Below are 12,483 nucleotides of genomic sequence, written 5' to 3' on the forward strand. Positions count from 1 at the left end.
TGTATTGTGTCCTCTCCTGTGCAACATTTGTGCCTCTCAGGCGAGTCATTGATAACAGAGGTTGAGCCTGGTGCCTCTGTATCTTCATGTATGAGCTATTCCTGGAGTTAGAACTCTCTGTGGAACTAGACCTAGCAGGTGCTAGTGCAGAGTATGTGATTTATCTGGAAATGTTTTAAAATATCTACTTGCATGATAGAAAAGTTGATAAATTTACAGAGATAATCCTTCCTTAGCTACTCTTTTTATTTTCATCAGGATACTGCTTGGATCACTGGATGTGATTTCCTGCCTAATCTGAAATATGTTGTTGCTGTAACTGAAAGCACAGTCATTCTCTGGGACTATAAATCAAAAGAGATCAAGGTATTATTTTGGATCAGAAAAATGCCAAAATTAAACCTGAAAACTGATCAGTCTTCATTTCCAATATACATTTACATACCTTTGGTCTAGCAGGATGAAGGCTTTTAACTTTTGTCTTTGTAGGAACTCAACACAGTTGTGAAACTGTGGAATTAATACTAAAAAGAGGAATACTCTCTACATGCCAAATGGGATCATTAAAATGTATTAAAAGTTTGGAAGAAGAAAGAAAAATTTTACACTATGGTGCAAACAAACCCCCAAAGAATTTATTTTCTCTGTATATCTAGTGTGTATGAGTGCACCTGTACCCTAAAATGTATGCATGGGCATACGTATATCCGAGAATCTATTAAGAATCAAGGAACATGCTTTACAAGGAATATAACGCATATTCTTTTTGAGGTAACTTCCCAATTTCTAAAGAAAATATTTCTTCATATCCTGTGTTTTGTGCAGGACTTTCTAAGATAAAAAATATTTTGATGCTAATGATGTATGTCCAAATTGTTAAAGTTTTATTTTATGTCTTATGTGTTTTTGATGACAAATATTTTAGCTTTTTCTTCCTGTTTCTGGGACTTCTTTTAGAAATTCCAAGTTATCTGAGATGATGAGGAGAATTAGAGTAATTATTTTTAGGATAAAATTTTCTTAGGGCTTGATTTTTTCCCCCCCCATTTAAAAGGTTGCTTCCCAAGCTCAGGCAGGTCAATTTAAGTCTTTTTGTCAATACAATTTGACTTCTTGGATGAGGGCTCAAATATTTATTCTCCACCTATTATTCTCCAAATTCCCTCCACTCATTACATCAGTGAGAGCTGCAGGTATCCTGTTGATGAATAGGTGCAGCTCTCTTCAAGACCACAAAAATAATATATGGATATGTCTATCTCTATTGTGTCTCGAATGTTTCAACACAGACAGCATTGATGCAGCTAATGCCTATGGCATGTGAACAGCTCCCAGTTTAGGTTGGCAAGGATGCTTTAATCAAATAACAGATGGAGTCAGGCAGTAGAACCAATAAGCAGTCTAAGGACCCAAAATCCCATTCCTGGGCCTTCTAGCAAAATTTCTCAGTGTCTTGCAGCTGTGTTCATTCCCATTATCTCTGTGCTTCAAAAATTGAAACACCTGCCCATATTGGTGCACTTGACGCTCCTAGGCTGTGTTATTAATTAGGACTCTGATATAGATTCTGCTGGTGTATTACTGTTACATTTTGTGGTTTGAACTACTCTTTAATTTGGTTATTTCCAATTTTCTTGTAGAGAGCATCTTATTTTTGAACTAGAAACCATATACAGTCTTATGCACCATTCCACATAGCATGCAGAGATCCTTCTTAGAATTTATAAATCCTTCCTCATTGAAATGCAGAAAGCTACCTATGAAACAAAGTCTTGCTGAAACTTCTAGGATGTGCTTTTAACTCCACTTCATGATGGTATTCTATAAATTTCTGATACCAGGAAATAGCTAGCACAGGGGCAGCTTGAAAAAGCAAAGTCGAGACTTGAATGCTGATGTAACTGGATAAGTATGATGGATTCAATTTAAGGGCCCTTGTGCATTATTTAATAAACTCTCTACCATATTCCACAGAGTAATGGCTTTGTCATCAAACCAATGAAAAACTGTCTGCTCTGTGTTTGTACGGTGACAATGGCAGATAACCTGGCTAAGGATACCTTCTTAATGGGAGATGATAAGGGTTATGTTTATCTCCTTACTATCACCAGTGATGACTTCATAATGAAACAATCTAAAACCGAAAAAGAATCACAATTTAAACTCATGGACTCTGAATCTTTTGACATGTAAGTTGCTTTTGATAAAATATTTTCAGTCTTACATTATGCTTTGTTTTTAATTTGGGTTTTGTTTGCCCTAAGTGGGAGGTTAGCTTCTGTTTATAAATTAACCCCATCTAAGTAATGAAAATAATTTTTCAAACTGCAGTACGTATGATTTGCTTGTTGTTGCATGAAGGAAATGCCATCATTTTCAGAAGATTTTACAAGAGATCTAACAACTGAGAGGATGCAGAATGCAATTCAAGGGGAGAATTCACAATTGCTGTCATCCAGTTTGATAAAGGAACAGCTTTATTGTGCCCAATGAGATGAAAGCACGATTGTGACTAGAAAAGTGCATGGTTCAACCCCAAATTTCTCTCTGCTTGCATATGAGCTGGAAGAGTGGTTCTGTATCTGCCATGGATATTAAATGTTAGCGTTGGTTGTGTATATAATCTCACTGACAAAATCCCTGTCCACTTACGGACTCATCACAGTAGTTGCTACTCTAGCCAAATAACTTCTCCATTTATATTCCTAGTCCTAAACGCAAACTACATGATGACTGGGTTGGGAAGATCAAGTACTTTCCTGCCCTAAAACGTTTTGGATCCTGCTCCACAGACAGAATTAATTCACTTGTTTTGGATGACATAAAGCGACTAGAGGACCATTTGTAAGTATCTGACACCTTCTAGAAAACAAGAGAACTTCTGCTTTATAGCTCTGCTGGAGATCAGTGCCTCATAAGATGTCATCTTGCTATATTGAATCTGACTTTTCTATTAGCATTGCTAATAAAAACAAAAAGACAGTTGTTTAAATGCTTGAATAATTTGTGTGCTAGCTTTTGATGTAGGAGAGGACTGTCCATATATGCTCAGTACTCACAACCCTTAAAATACCTCATGTTGACAGTGTTGTCTCCTCAAATTTCTCCTCAGCAAGTAAATTTTAGTTAGAAAACTTATTGGTTTGTTGCACATACATCAAGTATCCATTCATTCAAAATTTATACACAGTCAAAAATAAACTCAACTAAATTTCATTTACAGTTTTATTTTCACAAGTTTTAGTTACACAAGATTAATTCAAGAGCACAATTTATTCTGAGGGCTGTGAAATGGTTCTACTTTGCGGCAGAAAAGAGGTTATGGCCTCCTTATTTGTGACAAGTCCTTATTCATATGGCTCATCAGTGCTATTAGCTGATTTAACTGATTCCAAGCCTAATTAGTCTGTGAATTTAGAAAAGTCTATAGCACAATTAAATAATACAAATTCAATTTGATGTAAGAAGGGCCTATAAATAACATATAAATAGAACTTTTCATTCAAATGTTTCAAAAGACTGTAAATATTACAGCTTCTCAATTCCTCTTTGAAGTACATTCAGAGAGACAAATAGATTACTATAATCTGTTTTATTTCTTGTATAACACAGGCCATAAATATTCTTGTAGTTATTCTTGAATCAGTACAGTGCCTTTGGGTTTTATGAGTATTGTGTGTCTGTTGAGGATGGGGAAAGTGAACTATGAAACATTTTTAGATTGTCCAAGGTCACATACTATGTCAGCTGAAAAGTTGAGAAATCCTGATTTTTTTGGGGGGGAGCTTTGGAAAAATAGAATTAGTTAGAAGAGAAAGAAGACTAAATCTGCAGCACCAAAAGTCTAGTCAAAAGAGTAGATGCTACCATCATATAATTCAATATAGAACATTAACTGCAACTAGCTTGGTAGTTCTTTTTCATTTCACACTGGGTATAGTTGCATCTCCAAATGCAATAAGTACATATCTCTAAGCAGTTTACCAGAGTAGATAGATGAAATTATATTTAGACAACTGAAAAATTGCACAGCTGTTAAAATTAAATTAATAGTCTTAAAGAAATCTATAGCTCAAATCACTTTGAAATGCCCATTTAATAAGTAACTAGTTTAAAAATAAGATTTATGAGTTCTAACAAAATTAATTTCCCCAATGAACTTTGTATCAAGGAATTGTTATTGTGCTCAAAGAGGGATGCAATGGCTCTTCTCTCTTAAGAGACTTAAGTTTGTTTGTCAGTTATGGCTGGTAAACAGCTATAATAATTTCTTGTAAAATATCTAAAAAAGAGAGGTATGGATATGATCACAAGGTGCATCTGTTGCAAGGCCATGGCTTGGGCAGAACTTCACAATGCCAGAATCCCTTATTCCCACTGATCTTGGAATAGTATCAAGACTGTTCATTAAAGAGCTAATAGACAGTTATATAGTACAAAAGGTGAAAAAAAACCTTAGGAAATCTGTTAATCATACACTTAAATAAATTATTGTTATTTTATATTGTCAAGAGAATGAAGACTTCTCTGTTAGAGCTCTGGAAAGAAATCTTTTCTGCCTCTAAATAATAGGAAGCAAACAGCATTTTATTTGCACCTGCCTAGAAGTAACAAGCTTTCATTAATCCTCAAAATTTCCAGTCTTTTGTCAGATTTACTGCCACCTCCATTTATGGTTTCCAATATTAATGGCTACTCTAGCCCAGAGTAGATGATTAATACTTGTCTGTATTTAAAAGGAAAAAATTAAAGGTATTCTCATTTAGTTCTGTACAGCTTATTTACACTGGCAGTCATTTTTTCCTGGGAATGACAGGACAAAACCCTGCTCTTGCTACATCCAAAAATCAATAAAATATTCACTCATTAGTAGCAATGGATGAAATTCGGAGAGACAAGCAGAAGTTGCTCAAAGGATGGGTTTAGAAGGGACACTGAGTCAGTCCGTGTTGGCTGTTTGAATTCCCGTGCTTTAGCAGTGAATGCAATAGAGTAACTGTTGAGTTTCAGATACTTATGGTTTCTTCATGTTGTCATACAACACAAAAGAGATCATATAAAGACTATTCATTATACAGCACATTATACAGAAGCAACAGAAAAGTAACTGCACTTAGTTAATGTAGCACTGAGATCACAGTAGACCTCCATGTCTGAAACAGGCAAACACAGTTTCTTTGGTACTTTTTCTCAGTGATGATCTGCTTTAAACACACTGTGTGCAGCTTACTTTGGCAACAACTACCATTTTAGGAGTCTGGAGTTTGCCTGTTAAAAGATTCAGGTGTGCAGATTGGATTTTTATTTCTTTAATGGAAAGTGCACTCTGTGCGCTGTTCCTGTTTTGTTGATGCCAGTATCACTCTAAGTCTCTGGTATAAATCAATTTGCTTTTAACATGAGATTGCATACATAATGCAAACAGCTGTTCTGTATACTGCAGAAAAATAAGGCAGGATGACTGTAGACTGTATTTTCCGAATATTTCTTACATACTGTTTTTTTAATTATTGCAGACCTGTAAAGGAATTTTCTGTCCCTAAAGGAGTAAATGCCTTCACCTACTGTAGAAAGGCAAAAGTCATTGTCACTGGAGGTAAGTATTGGGTGTTTTCCAAGAGATTGTTCTTGGAAAAAAATTGTGATTTTTTTTTTTATTCAAGTTAAATAAGATTAAACTTATTTAAGGCTGAGCTAGCATCTTGAGAATTTCAACAGTGGCTCCTGCCTACAATTAGAGGAAACAGAGGCCTTGCTTTTAACTGCTCTCAGCCCTTGTCTGAAGAGATATACTTCATGACATGAATATGTCAAGGGTTCCATCATTCAAGTGTCATTTATATGATAAAAAAAAAGAAACAGTAAGTTCAACTATAAGGTATCTTTCTGAGTCATAGTGGCCTTGATCAGGTTATACACATTATTCCTTGCAGTATCAGCAGAGCTTCCACCCTATTACTCTTTCGCTATCCTCTCATATCTTAAGCAGTCATGTTGGCCCATCTTAATACTTTCCATTGATCTCTTTGATCGTGTTTCCCCAAAATGTTACTGTATGTTCTTTCTCCCAAAGCAGACTGCAGAAATGGCACTCTTACATCCACTTCTTGCCTGTTATCCAATAGTTTTATGGGCCTGTCTACTGCAATGGTCATGTTTGATGCTGCAGAAATGTTGCTGGAGTATGGCAGCAATCTTGCTTATATATTCTCTCTGATGCCCTTGAGCGACATTGATGCTGCTTTTCCTCAAGTCTTTATTGCTTACAACTTTGTTAAAAATTGCAATAGCAAACATAAGAATTCTTACATCTACATACAGCAAGAACTAAAGAATGGCCAAGACTCTGCTGTCCAGCCTTGATAATATATATGGCAGTATAATGTACATAGCAGTATATGGGAAGTAATGCAATTCATGTTGAATTGTAACAGTTTACCAAGTAGAAAACTGTGAAAGATACCAAAATAAATATCAGGCAGTTCTATTGATTTTCTAGACACAAGATTTAAAGGAAAAGCAATACAGCTGTAGAAGAGTTATTAGTGAAAATTCTGAAGTTTAGCCTTGGAGGAGATCCTATTTACTCTGCTTACCTTGTCACAAAAAAGTAGTCTGGAGAAATTTACTGATGACATAAAGCAGGGAGGTTCTATTGAACAAAATGTGGTCAGTATTTCCTACAGGTACAACAAGATTTTGCTGTAGTAAGAAAACCAGGGTGAAGTGTCTGGATAGGAAAGAGGGTCAATTGCACAGGAACTAGAAAAAGTTTCTTTTACACACTGAAAATTCTTCTTCTGGAAATACCAGAAGAGAAAAATCTGGATAAACTTTCTAAGAAAATTATAATAGCCTTGGTAGGCCAGACCAAAGGTCTGCCTAATGTGCTCACTCCGCTTTGTCAGTGACCAGCAGTAAACACTTGTAGCACAGAAAAGGAATAGGACAATCATGCAGCAACACTTGCCCTAGGTACGTGTGCTGGTTCTGTCTTGCTGATATGAACCATCAGCAGAATATAGAAAAAGGGTGGGGGAAGGGACCCATAACTATCATCACTATCCAACTCTTAAGTGAATGGCCCATAAAGTGATTCAACTCAAAATCTTGGTGTTAATAGCAGCAGGCTCTAAACCAACTGACCTAAGCTCTAACTCCACCATTGTGCAGAGATTAAAAAGCTGTATTTTCTATAACCTAGAAAAGTGACAATTAACAAGGAATGCAACTGATATCTATTAGACCAAAAAATAAAACAGTGATGTTCAGGAAGAGTCTTCTGAATAGTGGCAGTTGCAGAAAAAATATTCTCAGTTTAAAATGGAGCTTGCATTTTTGACAAGGTTGGATTGCATTCTTGTTTGTGATGGTTGGAGCATAGACTTAGAATGCAGGAGCTCCTATCCCATCTAAACAGAGCCCCAGTCAGAATATTTTAGAAGCAAATGAGTTTTCTCAACCTGAATTCTAATTTGTTTTGACTTTCACTGCACGAAAGTACTGAAATTGTAGGCAACATGAGAAACGTTTAATAATATTGTGTTTAAGGACTCTGTAATGATGATTGTGATGATTTTTGAAGAAATGTAAGAAATTGTACTAACTTCTAACAATCTTCCTGTCCATTCATAACATTTACATACCCTTGAGTTGGAATCCTGTCTTGCTTGTTCACCCACCATTCTTCATCTTGTTATGGAAGGGCCTCTTCTGCCTCTCACCCTCATTCCCAAAGCTTAGCCCTGCTACTCCCCTTGAGTATGAAAGGAAATTATTCCTGAGCTGTATTACTAAGAGTCCCAGAACACAGTGGGAATGCATGTCCAAAGACAAAGTCAGAGTTGGGTCATCTCTTTCAGTTTCACTGTGAAGTTAGACCAGTCAGGGCCTACTATGAAGCTGCACCCAGAATTTAGAATAATGCTAAAGCTCTTGAGAGACCCCTCTACTGAAGCCTTCAAAGATGAGCTTTAGAATTCTGTGCTCTGTTAATAGAATACACTGCTCACAATGGCACTGCACACCGCCAGACTAGAGCACACAATGTTTGCCTCTTTATCTCAAAAGTCGTCTCACTCTTGACTAATTGAGAGCACACATTTTTGATCCAGTTAATGACAGATTAAAACTATTTTAAATGAACATAAGCTAGTTGTGTTAATTAGTGAGCCTGCAATTTCACCTGTAACATACCCTAAAAATGAGAGGCCATAACAGGTAAATAATTCAGGAATAATAATATATAGATTTCTTGGTGACATGTTCAAGCATTTATAAAAGCTAGGTTTATTTGTCTCGTTCAGCAATTAGTGTAAAAGAAAACTTCAGCCTTTGATTGCAGGATAGCTTCTAAAGTATTCAGCAAGCGTATATCTGCCACAGTTTTGTAAGCCCCAACTTAATGTTATTTAGCCAGGTGTTTATAGCACAAATGGAATGTTACATATTGTGATGAGTTATTACTGTCACTATTAAAGAAGTCATATTTTAACACACTTACTCTTCCATTTGTATTTGATTATGCTCCTGAGTTTGTTAGTGCTGTGACACAACCTAATTTTGTCTTCCAGATATTTGACGTTTATATAAATGAATAAGATGAAAACAAACCTGGTACTGAATTTGCTTTTCATGCTTAAGGCTAGATTTCAACCAGTAAAATGATAAAAGTCTGATAGCTGCCTAAAATATGGAGTGCAGAGAAGTTTAAAATAACTTCTCTATGTAGCATTTTGCTTTAATATTACCTATTCTTTATTAATTTCAATTCTAGCTATGTCTTAATCATCACTTCAGGGAATGACTGCAGTTAAAACCAAATGAGGTATGCATATAAAAGCAGAAGATGATCTTAAATGATACATCAACTTCTAACCCTATCATTCTTCAAATTTGGCAGTTGTTTTCCAATATGAAGCAATGAAGCAGAAGAAAAACTATTAATGATTTCTAAATCTAACAGTAACAGATTAAGACCAATAAAATTAACTACTCTGTGCTTGTTCAGTTTTCTTTGTGATTCCTGGAAAAATGAAGCACATTTTCAGCAATTTCCTGGATAGAAATCACCAGAACTCCTATAATATTAGCTCTCAGATGCACAGCACACTCTTTTCTATGATGCAGTCTAAATTAAAGAAGAGCATACAAAGAGAGACAAGGAAGCACAAAGAAAAAATAAAACAGAGACATTTGTCAGTATGATAAACTAGTTCACCAGATGTCTGACTGTTCTGAAGAGGTTTTGCAGACAATATAAGGCAAGATTATTTAAAAGGCAGATTTGAAGGGAAGACAAGTTCTTTTAAAGGATAAGGAGTTTTCTGTGTGAGAGTAGCAGCACTGAAAGAAACCAGGAGGTATATTTTTCATTTACAGTCTATTGAGGATGCCAGGCTAAGCCTAGTATTTCTCCATTCAGATATGTTATTGTTCTCAAGTGGGTTTCAACATCACTGAAATGCAGATATCTCAGCAGGCATGTAATACCACACTAATTGCAAAACGGTGTCAGTAAGAGACAGTTTGACAAAGCTTCACATGTTCAAAGGTATTTGAGCCCATAACATCTAGCTAGAATAGAGCTGTGGTTGTAGAATCTGACTTCTAAAAATCCTAAACATCTGTTTTTATACTTATTTATCATGGAAAGGAATACACACAACTGAGTCTGTTTTGATTCAAGCCACCAATTCCACAAAATCTTAAAAAATTGCTGTTGGATAGATCATCTTCTTCAAGCTTTTCTTGAATGTGCTTGGTACCCACACTTTCTGTGTCAGGATTCTGAATCCTGGCGGCACATTTGGAGCATGGAGAGAACAAATGTTCCAGGAAATGTTCCAGTGTAGCAGTGAATGTTAGGGCCAATCTGACATTAGTCCAGAAAGAGAGAACACATCTACTGTAATAAAATCTACCATTATCTCCACATCAGTAAAAGGAACTAAAATTAATCCACTATTTCACATGAAAAGTAAACAGTATTTTTTAATGCAAGGAAAGGTTTTCTTCCCAAATGTCACTTGTTCTTCCTGTTAAAATCTGAAGTAAATTACACTTATCAGTGGTTCTACTCAGAAACTCTGTACCAGAATTAAAGGACAGTATCCTCCCCTTCAATCATCTGCCATCACTTCAGGAATATAAAGAACAGAGCTGTTAGGAAGACCAAGAAAGATTCTGTTCCTCAAAAGCGCAGCCAGCAGGCAGTCAAGTTGATCAGGTATTGTCAAGAGCTTCTGCCCATTTCTCCATCGTCTTAAGACATGACAGTTTCCATCTGGGGCTGGTAAGGGGTATGCTGTTGAAGCAATGTCTGTTCCCTCTGATATCATAACCAATCTCACCAGTCTCACTGGAGCCTTCTGTTAACTATTTCATGTCCTTCTCATGGGATGTCTGCAAGCTGAGTTTTACGCCCATGGATTTGTTTCACCCTAAACCCTGACCTTGTCTCAAGGGTTCTGCTAACTTGCAGGACATTTCTGGGACAGCCTAACACAAACTCTGAGGAAGTGAGCAGGGACATCCACCACATTCTGGAGTTTCCCCATCCAAAAGGGCTTCATAAACCATTTGTGGGGTTATAACCCATTTAAGCTACTTCCTGCCATGCTTACAGCACATACAGATTGTCTAGAGTAGTTTTGCCTAAAAAATAATCTCTTCACCTTGAAGTTTCAAGCCAGCCAGCTACTTACACATGGCCTTTCTTTCCTGTACAGAAGTTCTCCTTCCATTTTGCTGGTACAGCTGTTTCCATAGCTGAATTCATAGTTACACTTGTGAAGTGAGCTGACATAAATCAATATGGCTATTTTAAGAGTAGATCATTCCTTCAGTGAGCCTCTCATTTAGAGAGAAGCCACATAAACAGTTGAATCAATTTAACTGAGAGAACAATATTGCTTAATAGAAGAAAAGGGAGATGGGGTGCTCCTAAACAAATCACATCTTCCTGCATTAAGAAGGAAAGGAATAGATTTCTGGAGAGAGAGATGGAGGGACTGACTAATGACAGTAGGTTGAATAAGCTTAAGGAAGATTATTAACATAATTGAGCTGAGCACTTAACATAATTGAGCTGATTCTCTTGGGGCTTATATTTCCTAGTGTATGGGTTTTTTGCTTTTTGCTCTTCAGTTTAAGCTGAGAGAAAAGTAAAACTCAAACAGAAGTCTAGACAAAATGTGGCTGTTTCATTTATTGTGTCAAAACAGACTGTTCAGCTAGATACATAGAATTCATACAATTGCAATATTCACCAGGAGTTTAAAGTTAGAATACATTTTTAATATCCTTGTGTTATGAAATATTTATGGAAACTATTAGCAAAATAGTACCAAACATTCAGCTATAACACAATCAAAGGTTATACCTTAAATTGTAGGCAAATTCAAAGTTTGAACATACAAATAAGTATGAAATACCTAATTCTCCTTTACTTTACTACAAACTTAATCATCAGCAGTTACTGTTTTCTGTCTGCCCTCAACTTTCATGCTTACTCCTTTCTGCACGTTCACCTTCTTCCATAAAAGAGGTTATCCCTTTGTGTCCTGGCTAACTGGACACAAAATTTTTTGGACATTTTTCTAAGTTACATCTTTGAAGGAAGCAACATAAGAGCCCCAATTGTATATCTGTTAAAGTACTCTGCTCCTCTGGGACTAGTCCATGTAGTCCCATTCAATGTCCCTGCCATTCCTTTAGCAAAATGAAAAGGCTTTGAAAATGCATAACTAATCATAATAAATAATATAATATATATATATCATAAATAATCATAATAAAATATAATAACTAATAACTAATAATAACTAATCATAATAAAATAATCAGTTATGCATTTTTAATATGTGTTTGTGGATAACCAATGAAACATAAGCTGCAAACCAGCCCTTAGAATTAAAAATTCACATCCTTATGTGGCAGTAGTCTACCTGAATGAAAGGACAGACTTATGAACAGTGAGCTCTCAATTACAAAGCTTATTTGCAATACAAGTGACTATTCAGTCTTTCTCACTATATATGTTAACTTTTTTTTCTTTCAGGTAATGACAGAATCCTTCGTTTGTGGAATCCTGTTGTTAATTTTAGTCCTACAGGGAAGTTATTAGGACACAAACATAGTGTTGTAGAAATTGTGACAAATGAGAAAGATCAACAAGTCATCAGCCTTTCCTGTGCAAAGGTAAAACACTTTTCTGAACCTCAAGGAAACAGGGCTGGAAGAAGGATTCAGAGAAGTCCAGGCCTGTAAGCCTAACCTCAGTGCCTTGCAAAGTTTGGAACAGAGGATCTAGAGTGCAGTCACATAGCATATACATGACAACCAAGGGATCAGGCCCAGCCAGCACAGGTTTAGGAAAGGGATGTCTCATTTTATGGGCAGGTGATCCACCTGGTGGGTGAGGGTAAGGCTGTGGAGGTTGTCTACCTGTCAGCAAAGCCTTTGACACTGTCTCCGATGACA

At 36.2% G+C, this 12,483-nt stretch overlaps 1 protein-coding gene across 1 annotated transcript in view; it reads left to right on the forward strand.

Annotated features, from left to right (window-relative positions):
• Window positions 1-12,483, forward strand: part of WDR64 (WD repeat domain 64) — a 58,251-nt gene that overhangs the window by 11,230 nt on the left and 34,538 nt on the right. Inside the window, exons 6-10 of the mRNA XM_088053387.1 lie at window positions 259-366; window positions 1,975-2,189; window positions 2,710-2,844; window positions 5,517-5,596; window positions 12,062-12,201. Coding sequence (XP_087909513.1) covers window positions 259-366; window positions 1,975-2,189; window positions 2,710-2,844; window positions 5,517-5,596; window positions 12,062-12,201 — 678 coding nt within the window. The remainder of the gene's footprint in view (window positions 1-258; window positions 367-1,974; window positions 2,190-2,709; window positions 2,845-5,516; window positions 5,597-12,061; window positions 12,202-12,483) is intronic.

The sequence above is a fragment of the Pseudopodoces humilis genome, chromosome 3 (assembly GCF_049639895.1).
Source record: "Pseudopodoces humilis isolate 2021_Gansu_Grassland_sample_001 chromosome 3, ASM4963989v1, whole genome shotgun sequence".
NCBI classification, from domain to species: domain Eukaryota; kingdom Metazoa; phylum Chordata; class Aves; order Passeriformes; family Paridae; genus Pseudopodoces; species Pseudopodoces humilis.